This window comes from Ambystoma mexicanum, chromosome 5q (assembly GCF_040938575.1).
Source record: "Ambystoma mexicanum isolate Mex_15411 chromosome 5q, UKY_AmexF1_1, whole genome shotgun sequence".
In the NCBI taxonomy this organism is placed as follows: Eukaryota; Metazoa; Chordata; class Amphibia; order Caudata; family Ambystomatidae; genus Ambystoma; species Ambystoma mexicanum.
Window position 1 is genome coordinate 581,953,584 of NC_090933.1, and position 19,384 is coordinate 581,972,967.

The following is a 19,384-nucleotide window of genomic DNA, read 5'->3' on the forward strand; positions in this document are numbered from 1 at the left end:
TAGTCATTCTTTGTGTTTTCTAGGCCTATAATAAAAGTGTTATTTTTATAACAAACTGTCTAAGTGTAATTCTTGGTGTTTTACTGTGTAGACTCATTGTGGATCCCTGATCCCACTCGCCTCTCCTAAGATTTAGCCTTGGCCTCTCTCCACGCTACCTTGATTGGTTTGGCTAATCTCCCAGAAGTTGCTCCCTGTTCACTATAACACAGGTGCCCTCCTAAACATCCATCCACCAGGCCAGAGTTTAGAAATCCATTTTAGCAAGCAGTGCATGCCCCTGGTGCTCATTTATCACCCCAGGACTCTGTCAGCTTTGTTGAAGTAGTTTGCCTCCCTTTTTTCCAATGATTAGTCAGTTCCATAGTTGGCCAGCGATCAGTGGGATGTTCTTGGGTAAGGGGTCTTTTTTGGAAGGCTCTTGCTGATCACCTAGCTCTAATAATATAGTTGCAGGTGTTACCCTTTCATGCTGCATGGAATGGTAGTCCTCAACTTGCTTGGTTATTCCTTGGGGATCCTCGCGCTGGGAGTTAGCCTAGGGTTACTTTCATCCCTGGTCTTTGGCTGGGACTTCTGTGATTCTCTGGCGCTTCTTGTGGTTGGACTGTTCAGGAGTGAGACCCTTGACTTACCTGAAGTAGGCCTGTTGAAGGGTCTTATTACATGTGTATTCATAGTGGCTGGCTTTTTACTCCTCCAATGTGGGTCTCTGTGAAGGATGTCCTACACCCCCACCATTTATCTCCTTGGACAGTGTTGCTTGTAACTCTGCATGGGATGGCTACTGCACCCTCTGTACAGGGAGGAGGTCTTTCCTTTTTGGTTCAATTATGTGCAGGTCTGATCTTTGGATCTTTGAATATACTTCATAGAGTAAGTAGTGGGCCAGGAAGAGAGGACATGGCGGTAATGCCCTGGTTATTTATTGTAATCTTCATTATGCCTAATCCTACTCTTCCTTGTCACAATACTGACGCCTGCCTCTCCCTTCCTGGTGGTAAGATCTTTGTGGTTCCATTTTTATATTCAGGAGGATTATGGGATGGGACAAGTGCATCATACCCCTGGCTATGAGGGGGAGGGGGCACAAATAAGAACTTTGGGAAAGACTTCAGTCAATCGGCATATGGTATTCATAGAGTAAGTACTGTGATGAGGAAGGGTATGACTAGGCGTAATGAAGATGACTAATCAGAGAATTTTGTCTTTGCTTCTGTGAGAGCAGTGATGGGCTTTTAACATGTACAATGAGGTTACACTGCTTTGGACCTTCACATTCACCTTAATTTACCTTTTTCCCCGAAGCCTGCACTCCTCCTCGAACCACTACTGCACATAGCGACGACCAGGTTCAGAACTTCATGCTAACAGTTGAATCAATGGCATGTGTGGTACGCTTCAATATCTTCTCAGTAATTCCCATAACAATATTGAATGGTAAGAAAAGCTGTACTATTAGCTCTGTAGTCCCTTCCTGCTTGCTGGATGGATAAAATCTCTTTAAGAGACAGTAACACTATTAGTTGTTTTGTATACTTCTGCTTCCTGCTTGCAAGTAACACAGTTTAGAGGATTGGCAGCCTCAAAAATGTCTGGCTAGCCAGCTTGCAAGTCTGACTGCTCGGTTTAGCTTTCACTGCCACCCTTATCAGGGGCATTGATGATGAATCACAGGAGACCCCTGAGCATGAACAGGGATAAATCGGGCTAGCAACATCTGTCCCTGTAAGAAGGCTCATGGAATCTGATGGAATCTGGTGTGTTATGGCATGTGAGGTCGGCTGATATGTGGTAATCGTGCATCTTCGTCGGTGACAGTCTGGTGCAGTTGCATATGGGCCATGGTGCCAGTTTCCTTGCATGGTATGGACGGTTTTGTGCATGCCGGACAGTATTATTACAGATGCCTGCTCTCCACCAAATCTACATGATTGGGGCAGAGTTGTACAGTTGAGTAGAGCACTGAATCGGTAGCCCCAATCACTGCTGAGTATCCTTTGTGGGCTGAACCAATAACTGCTTGACTGAAACATTTGCAAAATTGAGTTTCTAATGTAGTATATTCCTTGTGTTACCTTCAGAGTATATACTGGGGTTACCGTTTTATTCTCAGGGAAGATCATTGCTTTTAAGGAGATGGTTTCAATGCTATGAACGTGTTTGGCCAAATACTCTCTACTTTAATGCACTTAAAGTTGCACACTCTGAGATATACAGGTATAGTGCAAATCCTTTCCCATACAGTTCCCCAAAACTCTTTTCATATTGCTAATCATTTTCATCTGCATATTTCTCATCTCTTAGTGCACTCATTGTTGATAGATGGACATGCTTGTCATGGTTGTCCATTGAATGTAGATCACGGCCTGTAACCTGTGGCTCTACCAATTTTTTTTTTACCACAACTCATATGTGCCCTCATTGGCTATGATGGCTAGAGCTTGTGGTTGTAGTCCACAATATGTGGAGAGCCAAAGGTTAAAGTCCTCTGATCTAGATTGTCTGCTGCACTGATGTGGTTGGGTGTTTTGGTCTGGGGACGCAAGATATGATAGCCATTGACAGATTTTTCAGAGGTCACACTGGAGGCTTCTACCTTAGAACTCTAAAGGGCTTCACAAAACCTCTGAATAAGGAGGGATACACATACTCTTTTTGGGTGGTCGCGATATTGGTTTAAGAGAAGGAGACAGCAGTTTTTTATTACTCCTCTGCCTAGGCCTAGGGGAAACATATATCATTAGATATGATATTGGAAATGGCCACAAACCTCTTTTGGTGACAGCATGGAGATATAATCTTCATATATTAGTCTGGCTTTGTCTTCAATGAGGCCTTTGTTGGTTTCCTTCTTTAGATCCTCACAGGCCATCCAGAAAAGCATGTTCTCCTCACTGAACTCTGTCCGTAGGAATTCCCGGAAAGCATTCCTTCCTGCTGGCGTGGTCATTAGTACATCAAAGGACTGCCCCCAGCTGTTAACATCATCAATTGTAGGCGGTGGGCTGGAAATTGGATGCAGAAACATGGTATGATGAATTCTTCTCATAGCAATTGGGATATCCCCTAACCAATGTGTAATCATGATGGGTTTTCTCATAATTCAGTTAACATCTTAAAATCATTCTTGGCATCAGTTTGTACATCAAAATTTACCTTGGATTGCATATGGTTCAAAAGAGGCTTCTAATATACCCATTAAAATCAAACTTTCAACAAACGACATGAGTAATATAATAGCTAACTTATCTCTGAAACTAAGCATTGCATTAATGGAAGATAGCTTGTCAGCAGATCATTCAAAACAAGTGATTGGAGAATTTGTTCGGAAGATGAAAAGGGGTGGGTTTTTTGAGACAAGTTATTAATAAGCATGCACGTGTGCTCTTCTTTAATGATCATACTTACCAAAATCTCTATAAGGGGGAGTCAATCTTGTTCCGGATTGGTCGGTGTAGCTCAACCAACCCATTCTTCTCCATTCCTTTGTTATTATTTGGTATACACACCATTCTAAGCAAGCTCTTAGCTTTGTACCAGACATTTGCCACATTACTGGATGTTTTTGGTCAGTTTCAGTACTTTGTGTAACTCCCATCTCCATGTGATGTTCTGTCTCAAGAGTAGACCTCCAATCACATAGCCAGCATAGTCTTTCTGCGCTTAAGCACCTGCTCTGCCAGGTGCTGTTTTTTAATGACAGAACTGGGATCGTGCATACAGTCACAGTATGTGTTTTCCAGAATTGATTGAATTAGTGGACTAGGTTGGCCAATGACAAGAAGCCAGGATACAGTACAATTTTGACCCATGAATATTTTAACTTTGCTTAAAGGAAATGCTCTTTTGCAATTAAATCACATATTTCTCTATTTATTTGAGATATGGTGCAATTTAGCACCAAGAAGCAGCCTAGAGCTTTTAAGGAAATATTTACAGCAGCTGCAATCCCTTTGAGTTGGAGAAATACAGCATAGTGCCGTGAGTCCATTGGCAACCAAGTAATCAAACCAGAATGTTACGAGGAGCGTGGAATACAGACACTCCTAGACAGCACACTTTACAGTGGGTTTTCACATATGCGTTTTAATTTTTATTTCTCATGTAGCTACGAGGACATAAAGTAATTTGTTTCCAATCAGACAATGTTTTTTGCCAGATGCTGAAGCCAGGGTTAAAATCCAAGTCTCTGGGTTTAAATGTCAGCAACCCAGCCACTACACTGCATCTCCTCGCCACATTTACTTTGACAAAATGGACATAAGGACATTTTCACAATGACAATGGATTTAGAACCGTATTTGTTTAGATGTATTTAGAAACGGTGGTTGATTTTTCATACAGCACTGCTATTTTTGCAGACAGAGTAAAAAAGCAGATTGTACGTTCACATTTGACCAACTGATCTGGTTAAAATAAGCCATACCCCAGGAATACTACTAAAGCACAACCCGAGGCCGCTCCACAGAGATAATGTGCTTTAATAGATCACTCATAGACCTCAGGTGATATTAAAAGCACGTTTTGCCATAGTTGTAAACGAGATAGGCTGCAGCGATACAAAAGAACCTCTAAACATCGCCCAACCTATATCTTCGTCAGATTGCACCGTATACAGCAAGGCTCAGGTGCGAGTATAGACAGATTTTTCAGGTCTGTCCAGGGTATGAGTTCTCTTGGTTTGGCCATACGATACATTCTCTGGATGTAGGGGCCTAATGGATTATCCAGGTCTTTGCATTTTCTATGCATTCTGGGGGGTTGTGCATGCCATATCAGTGCAGTAGTTTCCGTGCACCCCATCTCGTCTATGCATGTCATGCAGTTCTCCAGATCAGTGCATTGCTTATATTCCCCAGGTCTGAGTTAATGATAACCCCCTAGGTACTGCACATTCATATCTGCCCAATCCTTTGCATATTATGCATCCCCAATGTCTGGGGGAACAGTACAATGCACAGATGTGTGCTCTTAAATAGTCGCAAGGTTTATGTATTGCATAAATTGCTCTTTTCTGGGCATTTCCCCCTAGGTAGGTGAACTTGTAATATCCCCATTGATCTGTATATTTAATAGGACCAACCCAGGTCTGTACATTTCATATATGTATTTAGGGCTGCACATTTTATTAATGCCTTCTAGCGTATCTGAGTAGCTGGAGATAAGTCAGAGAGATGTGTGGGGTGGAGGGGCAGAGGAGGAGGGGAAAGATATGAAGTTTAGTAGCTGGAGATAGAACAAGGGCCTGGTTTGCCCTAGTCTTTGCCACAGAGAAGGTGTTCCATCGAGTCTCAGAGATCAAAGCCAGTGCTCCTCTCCCCTTTCTTGGCCTGCCTGTGATTGCAATTCTTCCTCCTTCCCTCTCCCCCTCTAGTGCTAACCATCATCCCCTCTGTCGCTGAGTTCGGCAGGCCTGGTCCCTCAAGTGTACACAAGGGTCCTGGCCTTCTGCCCAATAGTCAGTAGATGTCCCCTCCCTGCACTGCCCCCTGGGCCCACACCCGCCTGCAGGGTGGCTTGCCTCCGCCCTGCACTTACCTGTTGGGTGGTAGACCTTCCTCGCCTGGGATGTCTCCGCCCATGCACTTACCTGTTGCCTCCTCAATGAGCACCCCTAGCACTTCCTCCCTTGGGGGACCCTTATTGCACTTAGCCCAACCCACCCCCTTTTCTTTCCTTTTTCTTGCACTTGCACGGTCTGAATATCACAAGGCCTAGTAGGACCGCTGTTCATTTCTATTTATTCATTGTCGTTGTCATTGTTTATTTGCTCCTTTGTTCCCTTCCCTTTTGTCTTGTGGCGCTTTGAAGCACTGTCTTGTTGTATAACCACCTTATAAATATCCAATAAATAAAACAAGCGGACTAGAGGATCACTTAGACAACAATGCCTTCACTGGGGCATTTTAGACATGTTTCCCGCTGCTAGGCAGCACAGAAACACTGCTGTTCCTACCACATGTGATGTTTGTGAGACTCTTGGTTAGGGGAATTGTGTGCTATTGAGCCTACTAGAATTATTGCTACATTTAACACTGTGAACCACCAAACCTTGCAGATCTATTAAAGTTGGTGCTCTCGGTTTCATAATCAGAATGTAGCATTTTCTCCAATGGAATGGCTATCCCTCCACCACTGGTATCTTCATGTTCTGTTCTCTGAGGCACAGTATTGGCTTCAAATCTGTTTAAAATTGAAATGCTTGTGGTTGGGGCCACCGAGAGATTTAGCACCCTTAACAACACAAATGAGTTGCGCATAAGGTGATCTCAGGAATCAGGAAATCATATCTATCAGATCAGCACCAGCTTTGGGAACATCAAGAACTGGATGGGCACAAATAGAATATGACTATTTAGATAGAAAACAAATTGACACCTGGCTCAACGCATGCCCTACAAATGGTCAACTGAGTATAAGCCTATATATTTATAGAACTTCAGGAAATATTAAAATCCTCCAAAATCAAGATTTTAGGCATAGTTATTGACATCCTACTGGTAGACCCAGGTTAATACAGAAGTCTCAATTATCATTCATCACTCAAAAAGTCTTAAGAACCATAAATAATTGATATCCTTACATGAATGCCTACCATTTGGTTTTAGGCCTACTGCACACCTGGGCAGTGTGTGCTGTAAGCAAATCCACACTAAACCAAATTAGATGGTTGCAATTCCTCTATGAGGCAACAAGCAGGCACCTTTGGAACAAGTCAATGGACTTGGAAAAGTTAGTAGAATTGTGCTCTAGCACCTTGAAGCATCTCTTGTGCTAGATGGAATTACCATTAAAGATCTCAGACCAAATAACCGGACAGACTCATAACATATGGCAAAATACTACTTTATTCTCAATTTAATAAAGCAGGGCAAACTCATAAACAATGGATTGATGCTCGCGCACTCACACACAAACTTGACTGTACAGAGGTAATATACCCCACTATACGTCATCTATGACATCATCCTATGTGGCAAACTGCAAAACCTATTGAAGGGAAGTGTTGGTTAAGGGAACATATCTACCTAGAGCATACATTGGGGTTAGCACTTCATTGGCTGGCCCTTATCTGTAGGGAACACCTTGAACTACCTCCAAATATATATAATACTGATTATAGCAAAGAAAATGGCTGTGGATTGGTCTATGCAACATTGTATAGCACGGTGCCCCATACCACCACAGATTGGTTGGCATACTCACCTAACCTTGGACTTTTGGCTTGCTCGCACGCACGTAAGCAACATGAAACCCAAGTACTTGAGACACATCAGAATACTCTCCACTTTCCCAATTAGTCCATCATCTCTCATCAGCCCAACCATAAGCCAAAGTTTCCCATCTGTAGTTGACATTGTAGCCTGCTCTCTGTTCTGGGACATTTGATGGAGTGTAAACACATACTATCTTCATCCGAAGCTTAATGAATAGTCTTCTTCTTTAATCTAAGAAAAATATGTCTTATGTACATGGCTTATCCGTCTGCCTACCTTTGTGCCTTGCGATTATTCCTTAAAATAGCACCATTGATCCCAGGCCAACATAGACTCCTCTTTATTTTGCACACAAAGCTGTTTCTCCAACGTCTCCTGACTCTGCATCCCTGGTCTTTTTCTGAGGTAGCTGGATTATCTTGACACAAGCTGACCTGCATCTTTCTATTATGGCTGCCTTAGCCACGTTATATTTTCCTCTATAGCAAGCTTCTATTTGTGTCATCTACCTTGTGTTACTGCGTGTTTACAGTTAGTGGTCAACAAGTTACTTCATCTTCTTTGTATACATGATTACTTTATCACTTCGTACATGTGTCTCTTGTCACTTCAGTTACATCGTTACTCTTAAGTATTTTCATATTGTTTCAGTATGCTGTCATATATCTTCATGACATCACTCTGCCCTCGAAAGATTTCACTCAACGCTACAAAATGTCCAAAGGTGCGTGCTGACATCCTTCCACTCTTTCAGTATGAGGGTACATTCGGTATGGTTGCCTGAGTGCATATCATCTCTCATACATTCGATGCTGTATAGGCATAACACATGGGGTCCCACATATATCTCTTCTCCTGCTATTCCAATATGATGGCAGTGAGGGGGCAGGAGCTTGGGAAAATGCATCCACCTGTTCCTCTAAATTCCCCTCTCTGGTCGAGTCCTTGAACATATTTTCCTCTTCAATTTCCATCTTCTTTTCATATTGCTGTTTCTTTGGGATCCATATCTTTGTCACCCCCTCAGGTGACCTGTTTCTTTATATGTTCAAGCACACTCCAAGTCATGTGACAGCATTCTCCGGGCAGTGGTCACAATAGCCAATGTGCTACATCTATTTTATGATCCTTAGTGTAGTAAAACCTCATCCCTGGGGGTGCAAGGGGACTTTTATTTATGTTTCCACAGGTACTTTCCTCATTTTGCATTTGTTCACCCACTCCAGCATCTATATCAATCATTATCTTCATCCCAATAGCTTTCTTAGATGTCTTTTGGCACTGTGCCAAGAGGATCCTTATGAAACATAATCCTAGCAATACCAACACTAATATTGCTCTAAGTATTTTGAAAGCACCCGCAGCCAGGTTGGAATCAACTATAATAGCAGTGAAAACCAGTAATATCCTGCAGTCTCATCAGCTTCATCTTCCATCTTTGTATGCAGGGTCGTCAGCATAGTTATTGCTTCCATCAGGGTTCCATTTTCTCTATCATGGGATAGTATGAATGTACAGCAAGAAGGCCTGACCTTGCCACACACACCTCCTTCCATTGCTGTACTTAAGTCAAGGACATAACTGTTCTGGAGAGCCATCAGCCTGATGGCTCTCAATTGTACTCTGGATGCATTGAATCCTTTGATTGTTGCATTGATGGTCTGTAACAGCTCCCATCTGGTAATGTACAGCCACTTGACATTCACTGCAGTCTGGAGTCCTGACATGAATATATATGTTATAATCATTGCTGTCTTGCTGAATAGTTTATGCTCATCTGGAATGTCTTCATAGGCCCTTATTGAATTTGATGAGAAGTAGTTCTCCCTTTTCTGTCAGCGGAGAATGAGCAACCTCTTACTCCTCTGATGATCATTCATTTTTGGAAATCCATTGATATTGAGGTCACTTTGAGGAATTGCTAATGCTGGAACATGTATTACTACAATGGAACATACTCTTCCCCAATGTTTAGGCAACTGCATGTAAGCACTGGATCCACAGGCCCAATATCGGTCCATCAGTATTGTTGTTCCTCCATTCATTCCTGGGACCTCTATTGTCTGTCCACATGCTTTGTTTTGTCCAACCAGAACTGAGCCTTCATTCTTGAAGCATGTTGTTGCATTTTTTAGTAGTTTTATAGATACTGGTCCTGCTTCTCCGTCGACCCATGTTAGTAACTTAGAGTATTTGGCCCATGACTCTGGGCATCTGTCATTCACTATGTGCCCTATGCTTACTGGTTCCTTCATTAATAAGTTTGCAGGGCAAGATAATAGTCGTCCTTCCCATCCGATACTGGTGGCAACATGCCCATACACCAATAGCTGAGGTCTCTCCCAGCATTCTGGTTCTCCTGATCCAGAGCAATACCAGAGGTTAAGATTTATTCTAAACCTTCCAGCCATCACCTCTTTTGTTTTGCTGAAGTCTCCCCTAGTGGGCGGGGTATGCCTAGACGTGGGTCTCGTGCATGCTGGGCCTAGATACCCAAGGTACTCCTCACTGATGAGGCCCAAGAAGGCTGAAACATGTTTGGGGATGCTTGTGGTCTTGTACAGAAGGGATGTGACTTAGCAGTTCGGGATGGACTGCCCGTTTGGGGGTGGGACCAAGCCTGATTTTCATATGATCTTTTCCCTTTCTGTAATGGCTTGGCAGGTGAAGAACGATGGTCTGGAGGGTTGCCCAGAGGAATGACAGAGGTTAAGAATCATTCTATACCTTCCAGCCATCACCTCTTTTGTTTTCCAGACCTTTCAGTCATGTCTGAGCAGTCCATCCTCCTCATCTCGACAATTTGTATTAGTTCTCCAATTTGGGCTGGATACATACTTTTCTTTCTTGTCCACCACATCCCACTTTCCAGTCTCCTTGTTTTCACATACGTATATTCATATGGAAATGTTCCTCTTGATCGCCATCGTAAAGTTGCCAATTTTCCTTCAAAATGCCCTCTGTACACGCTGCTAGATGACTGAGACATTTTGCATCATGTGCAGACATTTATTTGGCAATAAATGTTCTTGCTGCATTCATGGCATATGGTATTAGGGAACAGACTTAACAGCTTTCGTCTGACATTCTCTCTCCAACCTCTTTCATGTGCTGATTCCATAAATTATTTTTTAAATGAGCCAAATTATAAAGATATGTGTTTATATCTTCATGATATTCCCTAACATCCCTTTTAAATCAAAATAAGTGCCTTTTAATATTATCAAAAATGCTGTCCGTACTTTTATTAGAGAAAATAAATAGGAAATGTTTTATTGTCTGTATCGTTTTTTGTAACGTGTCTAAATGCCATAATAATCAGGAGGAAAACACAAATCATAACACAGTTATATCACAATTATTATTCCATGAAAACTCATCGATTTTCTTGATGGCAATGAGCCTCTTATATTCTGTAACCTCCTCATTTTGTTTTTATTCTGAATATATAACTCTGTAATTCTTTATAGATCAGACCTTTCGATCAAAACTGCAAGATAATTGCTACAATTATTCTGAAAATAATATGATTGTTCTTGGGATTGCTGAGAAACATCATGATCTTCACGTGTCTTCTTACTAAAGTTGGATAAGACTGTAATATATATGTGAAAACAGCATACTAGAATGTGTGTATTGTTATTACAATGGGTAACATAAGAGATGAAGTGTGCTTCTTTTCTTTCCACTCCGGTACCTTAAAACATTGTTCGTTTAGTCTATCTAAAATGTTCCAGGATCACTGCCGGTCTATTTATTCCTTATCAAATGTTGAAAGATATTGGTCCTCAAAAATTAAAGTGCTTTTGTGCTCTTCATTCTCCTTGTCTTTGCTCTTGGCCATTGAACAAATCTGCATGTGTGGAACCTCTTCTCTTGCTTCACCGTCGGTAGTTGCAGGAGGGGTCTGAATTTCTTCTACATATGGTTTGATGTCATGCAAGTGCAGCCAGGCTCGCCTTCCTTTTAATTTAGCAGCTTTGGGGGCTAAGTTCTTCCACCTCGTACGGTCCTTCAATATGGGCGTACTCCAAGTGCGCAAACTTTCTTACCGGGACCTGATCCCCTGGGTATAGACTGGGTTGCTTCAAAAAATCCTCTGAATCAATGGGTTGGCTGTCATTATCACTTCTCTTTGACCCCTCCCTTCAGTTCTTGACCCTTTGAGACATGAAAGAAACAGTTAGTCATTGCTGTTAGGTAATCATGCATCTCGTCACCTAACGTCTTCGCTACACTATTGGCATCCGTTTTTAACCTAGTTGGAGTAGCAAGGGGGGGTTCTCATACAATGTGCAGTCACAAGCTCATGAGGAGTTAGATGGTGATCTGAGACAGCCTGATTTCTTAGAGCATGCAAGGGGTAGTCATTTTTATTTTTTGCAATTCTCTCTTTCAGTAGTCCATTTAATCTCTCACCGACACCATTCACCTGTGGGTGGTAAGCTGAGGAAAAGGTATCAGGTAATATTATCCCCACCAATAATATCACCATATATATGGTGGTCGGGAACCGCCATAGGCGATATTATTAGTTGGGATAATTTTTGTGGTAAATGGGAGTGGGGGATGCAGGGGTGTCCCCCGCTCCATTTAAAATAATATGAGGGTTGCAGGCGTGTCCCCCGCAGGTTCAATGGTTTAATATCGCCACAAAAATACAGTGCCATTCTTGTATGGCGATATCTCTGCGGGGATATTAACACATGGAACCCGAGGAAAATGTATGCTTAATGCCTAATAGAAGAATTATTTGTTCAAACAATTCATTTACAAAATACGGTCCATATTCAGACCGCAAGACCTTGCACACACCCCATCTTGGAAACACCTCACGCACAAGGAACGGGGTGGCACATGTGGCATCAGGGTGCGTGTATGGACCTGCCTCGATCCATCTTAAAAAAGGGCATACCACAACCAGCATATATCTATAGCCGTTGCATGTCTGCAGCATATCCACATAATCTATATGTAGATGCTGAAATGTGCCATTGGGTCTGGGGATTGCTCGTCTCATTGTTTGAAAAGTGTGCCCTGCAGTACATTTCTGGCACACAATGAAATTTACAATAAACTGTGCCACAAGCTCCAACATATTTGGCGTAAACCAATATTCTGCAATTGTAGCAGTAATACTCTCTCAAGTGACATGCGTGAGATGGTGAAGCTGCTCCAGCTCTACCCTCAATAATGCCAGAGGCATAACTGGCTTTCCAGTGGTATCTGCCTCCAAAATGCCTCTGTGGGGGATAATTAACACCCCTGTTTCCTCCTTAACTGGACAATAGACAGCACTTTAAAGCCCTCCTTTACCAACATGCATCGTCCTGCCATTTGTTTAACACTTTTTATTTCAAAATTAGAAATGATTGGGAGATAGGTTGCCTTTTTGGCTTCTAAATCTACTGCTTCATTTCCGCGAGAAATTTCGTCTGCCCTTTTATTATGTGCAGCCCATTTTATGACTGTGAGCATCAATGAGAGGCCTAATGCCTCAATAAGTTTATCCAATAGGGCCACATGTTGCACTGGAGTGCCGCCTGTGCTGAGGAAGCCTCTCCTTTTCCAGCGTGACAAACCTACATGCACAATTGAGGTCACATGGTCGGTGTCAGAGTACACTGTCACTTCCTCATCTTCAAACCTCTGAAGTGCAGCGATAAGCACGACTAATTCTGCAGCCTGTGCTGAGTAATGTGAAGGCAATCTTGCGCTTGTCACTAACTCAAATTCACCCTCCCAGTTCAGCTTCCTTACATCTGATCCAGTATGCCATTTGCCAGTTGTTTGGTCCATTTTTTTAAAGAGCACCTCCCCTCTCCCAAGAGCATTTTCTCTAGCTTAGGGAATATCATCATAGTATTCAGTATACATTGTGCAATCATGTGCATAATCATCTTCACCTACTGCTTCAGCTATGAACGTTGCTGGGTTCACTGTATTGCATCTAACGATTTTGATCGCAGGATTCAAAATAATTACCTCTTATACTAATGCTGTTTGTATAGATAATGTACTTTTGGGTTTCTCTAAAATCGCGAATAATGCATGCTCTGCAAATAGTTTTGCTGAACACCCCATTGTTATACTTGTAACTTTTTCAATCGCGAATGCAGCAGCAGCTAAAGATTGCTCACAGGGATAATGCCCTTTCATAACTGGATCTAAAATCCCACTATAATAAGCCAATGGTTTATGTCCATGTCCTAATGTCATTTTCTGTGTGAGGGCTGCAGTCATAACCTCTCCATTTGAATGAGAAAATAAATACAATACTTAATGATAATCTGGAATTTCTAACACAGGGCTGTACTAATTGCCTTTTTAAATTCTTTAAATCCTTCAGTCATCTCATCTGTCAATGTTATTTTACTGCTGCTCACTTGTGCTTCTTTAAGTTTTTTAAAAAGTGGTTGAATATATGTACTGTAACCAAAAACGCAGGACCTACAATAGTACATAGACCTAAAAACGGTTGCATTTCTACCGTTGTTTTAGGTTCTGAAGTCTGCATAATTCCTTCTGCTCTCTCAGGCATCACTTTCCTCCCTTCATGAGAAATCAACTGTGCTATGTACAAGACGTCTTCAAGACAATGGGCCTCATTACAACTCAGGCGGTAAGGGGTTTACGGCGCCGTAAACAGCGCCGACCCTTACCGCCTGAGTACGAGGTCCCTTAGCGCCATGGCGGATTTAACACCTGCTTTTAGCAGGTGTTAAAATCCATGGCGGTAAGGGACCATGGAGTTAATTACGCCACCGTAATTTACGGTGGCGTAATTAACGCCTTCCCCACTCCCATTATGCCCTATGGGGCAAAAATGGGAATGGGGAAGGGTAAATGGGGATTGGGGACTTACCGCCCCGCCAAACTCGGAATGGGGCGGTAAGTCCGCCAACCACCATGGCGTAAACGTAGTTTACGCCATGGTGGTAAAGTCACGGCCCAGGCGGTAACTTACCGCCTGGGTCGTAATGAGGCCCAATATTGTAACTTTTCTTTGTCCACCTTGTACCCTTTCTCTGAGAGTATGGTCATGGGTTTAACTGAATGCCTCTGCACCTTTCTTCTGTCTCACTACAGACCAAAATGTCATCCATGTATTGAACTATTGCACTTGGGAGCTGAACATTACCTAGGTCCACCTGAAGGACTCTATTAAAGATTGAAAGCGACTCACTGTGCCCCTGGGGCAAACGAGTATGTTTCAGGTGAATATTTCGATATGAAAAGGATGTCAAATCTTGTGAGTCTTCATGGAGGGGAATTGAATAGAACGTATTCTTTAAATGTATTACTGTAAATTATCTGGCCTTAGATAGGATGTTGCAGAGTATTGTTGCAGGATTTTGACCTAAAGGAAACTCAGCTTCTACTATATTGTTAGGGGGCTAAGGTCTTGTATGAATCTCCATAACCCGCCCTTGATTTTTTCACTGTGTACACTGCTGTGTTACATGGAAAAATGGATGGCACCAGTATTCCTTGTTCATTAAAGCAGAAATGGTCTCAAATATACCTTCATCCTCTTCTCTAGACATGGGGTATTGCTTTGCTTGTGGCAAAAGAGCTCCTGTTTTAAGTTTGATTTTAACTGCTCATACTCTTTTTAATAGACCCACATCATATGGACTTGTGGTCCATAAAATATTTTGCACTTTCTCTAAATCTTCTGGGAACAATTACTGTTTCTTTTTTACCAGCACCGTTCTCCGAGGTATTTCTCTATTCTCTACTTTAATCCAATAAGTGAGATTTATGAAAAATACGAATTCATCATCTGAGTACTTATCCTTAAACAGCTCCTCGTCTGTCAAATCTGTCAACCTGTATCCTTCACTAAGGGCTATCACTGTCTTCCATCCTCTCCCCTCATCATCTGTCGCATGAAGAACCATCCTTTCCTCTCTGACCACTGCTGTTTCTAACTCTAAGGGAATAATCTGCCCTTCTTCATCATCCATGGAGATTTCCGGTCTAAACAAAAACTCATCAGGTATTTTTAATAGTTTTCCTATCAACCTGGGTAACTATGATAATAAAACAGTCACTCCATACAAAAATACTTCTGAGTCTAAGGGAACTCATCATAATGCCTTCTGGCATGTGAAGGCTAATAGAAGCTCTCTCACATTCATATAATGTATCCCTGTGGTAGAACACACTATTCCTTCATCAGTAAAAGATAACATCAAGTTAACATTCGTCATCAAGCCACGCCCCAATATGTTAACTGGTGTTTTCCTAGAATATAGTAATGGCATAGACATGTCATGTTCTCTTATAGACATTGGTAATTAGTCGGTGAAAGGAACTAAATTAATCGCCCCAGAGAATCCCTGAGCATTCATAGCAATACCGGACATAGGATATTTTCCTCACAGACACAGTATCGAGTTGCTCCAGTGTCTACAAGACAAGAAAATGTCTTGCCTCCTATCGTCACCTTGACCCTTGGTTACTCTTGGGGTCTGGTGTCACAGATAGTACTGAACACATCAGGTCGCTCTGTGGGCTGTCCTGTTGTGGATATAAATTAATCCATGTACATGTGAAAGGATTTACTCCTACCACGGTCACTCTCCCTAATTTGGGTGCAGGTGCTTGCTGGACTCCTGTATGCATATTCCATTGTGGTATCATGGCATGTTGTGTCTGCACCTGATGAGTTTGTACCTGTTGTGTTTGAATGGGTACTTGCTGAAGTTGCCTTTGTGGTAATTGCATCTGCAATGGCATTTGCTGTATCTGCCATGATTGAGCCGCACATGTTTGAGTCTGCATGTGATCTTAGGCATAATACTCCTGTGGTTCTGTATTACATTGCAGAACATAGTCCACCCTCCTCCCCCTTGGAGTTTGCCAATTTTGTTGCATGCCTCCTCTGCTTTTACACTTCTGGCTATGTGTCCTATTCTCCCGCAATACCAACATTGTTGCGGTTGTCTGCCATTAAATACTCCTCTACCTGAGGGTTCTGAAATGCACCTCGTCCTCTTCTCGGCACATTCCCTCTTCCTATTGGCCAAGAATTGTACAGAACCTGATCCATGGGGTACACTGCATTATTTTGCTACACTGGTTGCATCTCATGTGTTACCACACCATCATTACTCGTCAATACCGCTCCCTGTATGGCTAATTTTTATAACTTCTTCTGGACTAACTTCGCCTCCTCCTGATTTCTGCTCTCGGCTTTCGGCTTGTTTCCTTTTTCTTCTCTTGTAACAATCGGCAATGATGCAATGGTGCACCATCGTCAACTGTATTTCTGGCCATGGTTTCGCTTCCATTCCCACCTGTTTCTTCATTTGCCGTTGCACTGGCTCGGGCAGACCTTGACACAAAATGTGGTAAAATAATGCTACCATTTTATCCCACAGTTCTCTGGCCTCGAGGTGCCATCCCTCTTGAATATCTTGAACAAAGGCAACAGGGTCTTCATCCTCTCCCATTTTCCTAGTCATAGTCACACTCATTTCTGATGTATCAGGATATTGTACTCTGAGCACCAGCCTTACATCTGTTCTGTAATTATTAATTGGCGCTCCATCATGTGTCGTGTTTTGTGCAGTCATACCTGCGTATCCTGCTTGCTTCCAAATGTCGTCAGCCCTCTCCCCTAGAATGGCTGCTAAAAGGCCTTTACATCACCTATGGCTAACTTCATTCCTGATGTCATTCTCTCTAACTCATATATCAATGTTCCTGCACCGGGAATTAAACTCAGTAATTTACATTTTAAATTGGCTTTATCCATCTGTGGCCATGCAATATATTGTGGTCATCCTCCCTCTGTCTCTCATAATGGGAATTGTGAAAATCCTGGTCCATAATCATACCTGCCTACACTTTCCAGGTGGGGCTAGTCTCGCCCATTTGTCTCTGTCCTGTTAGTGCCCTTAATCTGTTTACATAATGCGGGGATAAATTGCCTGCACTTTGTGATCATGCTTGTGGTCGCTCAGTGTATGGTGTCGACTCTGGTGTTCTTTCTTTGGGGTCCTTTAAATCTCACCATTTTAGTTCTCTACACTCGATTCTTTTGAAAATCCACATGCGCTCTCCATTCGCGCTCTCTCGTTTTCTTCCCTTTCTTTGTCTGACATTATTATGCCCCAGCTTGTATGACTATTATCTTTCTCCACATCATCAAGGTCTAATCTGCTTAAAGACAGCGTTCTGTGGTCATCTGTTAGGACGTCATTTGACCTACCTCCCGTTTGCCTCAAAAAAGATCCTTCGACATTCTCTTGGGTTTTATACCATTCTTTATCCTTCATTTGCCTATATAAATCCCCAATTCTCTTCCCTAGGTTTCCTGTGTCTTGTCCTTCCGTCCATGTTGGTATTCTCTGGAACACTTGCAGTTCCCTGCGGGGCTGTTGTGATCTTTTCTCTTCCTCAAGTTGTTCTTGTGCTTCAATCGGCACTATGCTTCTGTGACATAAATAATCCATCTCGTCATCTTTTATTCCCCTACTTATGTTAATTTCTTCTTCCCTTCTCCTCATTTCCCTTAATTCATCTTCCTCTTGCCTTCTTTACAACCTATGTACTTTCATTCTTGGTGGTTCTATCTCCTCTCGTCTCTTTTCTTCGAATCTCTCCTTTTCTTCCTCACCTTGTACCTTCTTCATTCTTCCCTTCACTTACTTTCTCTTTCCTTGTTATCTTTGTATGCTCTCTCTTCTTCCTTTTCTTTCTTTTACTGCTTTTCTCTTTCTTCTCTTTCTCGAACCCCATCAATGCCCTTATCGTCCAGCTTAAGTAATATTTGTCCTCCGATCCATTCATTCTGCACTATTGTTATTCCCTTAGCTTTGTCCTTTATTTCTTTCTATTTCCTTGCTTCTTCCTCTATCTCCCATCTGTCTATCTTGCCTATCCCTCCTCTCATCACACTGTTTACTTTCATTGCATGTTAATATATATTTGCAGTCTCTGCTTCTCTCTTCCGCATTGTCCTCACTGTTATAAGCGAGGGGGCTCGTATGTCAGATTAACATACCCTGCCGCTGCTTTCAATTCCTTGAAGGAATGAAATGCCTTCTCCTCTGTATCAACGCTCTTCTTTCAGAAGGGGAAAAGGGAGCCAAAGGCGTTACATCCTGCCCTTTATGGTGATTAAGCATCCACTCCTTCTCAGCTGGATCTTCTTTCTCTGATACATTTTCCATAACTCTAAAATAGCCAACCTCTTCTGTAACTTCTTTTGCTTAAATGTGGCATAGAAATATCTCATAATATGTCCCAATACTGTTTTTGACAACAAACCCTCCTGAGGCCACGGCATGAGATTCTTCTTGGACGTACCTCAAACCCACTCCGAATGATACTTCCTTATTTTGGCTGTGCAATTTGGCAATGTACTGCATAAGTGTAGAAGAGGAGTGTCACCCATGATGACAAGTCGATCTTGACTGTCTATACTTACCCCACTTTTTATTCTTCTCTTTATTCTATCAAATATACCACATGGATCAATTTCAGCAGGCACCATCATTTGCTGCTTATTATCCAAAAATCTAAATAATGTAACCACTTTTAAAATCTATGCAACACTGTTCTTTTTGTTCCTTTGTTTACATTTTGCATCAATGTTCAGTATTTCATTGTTTATCATTGATATTTAAAGACTCTCTTCTTTATTTGTGTATTAATTTTGTTTTATTTTTATCCTCCAAATTGACGTCAAACTTTCAATAAAAAATCTAATAATTACTTTAATTTCTTTACTTTTGTTTTATATCTATTAATCTAAACACAACAAAGGTTTTATACTGACATATTATAACCCCGTACACATGTGCACTTCAATGAATTTTCCCTGTGTACACCTTCCTTTTCTACCTTTGTTGGCCTTGCCCTAGGAATCTTTAACACCCCTATTTGGAATATTTTTAGTGTGTACCCTTCCGTCTCCTTGGAACCAGGAATCGAGGTATCTATTTCTCTTCTTTGTAGTCTCAAAAAATCCTGTTACTTTTAAACCTTATCTTTACAACACAATACCTCCCCCTATATTTGCCACATTCAATGGGTTCTATCTTCATTCATCCACATTCATCCCCAGATTTCTTCCACAGCTTTTTTTGCTGAAAATGTTTTGCTAAAAACAATCATCAAACTGTTTTTTTATTTGGGGATCCCCTAAT

General features: G+C 41.9%; 1 protein-coding gene across 3 annotated transcripts in view; it reads right to left on the reverse strand.

The window, feature by feature from the left end:
* Window positions 1-19,384, reverse strand: part of RGS20 (regulator of G protein signaling 20) — a 620,050-nt gene that overhangs the window by 13,622 nt on the left and 587,044 nt on the right. For all 3 annotated transcript variants that reach the window (XM_069621052.1, XM_069621051.1, XM_069621053.1), the window contains one exon: window positions 2,774-3,008. In XM_069621052.1, coding sequence (XP_069477153.1) covers window positions 2,774-3,008 — 235 coding nt within the window. The remainder of the gene's footprint in view (window positions 1-2,773; window positions 3,009-19,384) is intronic.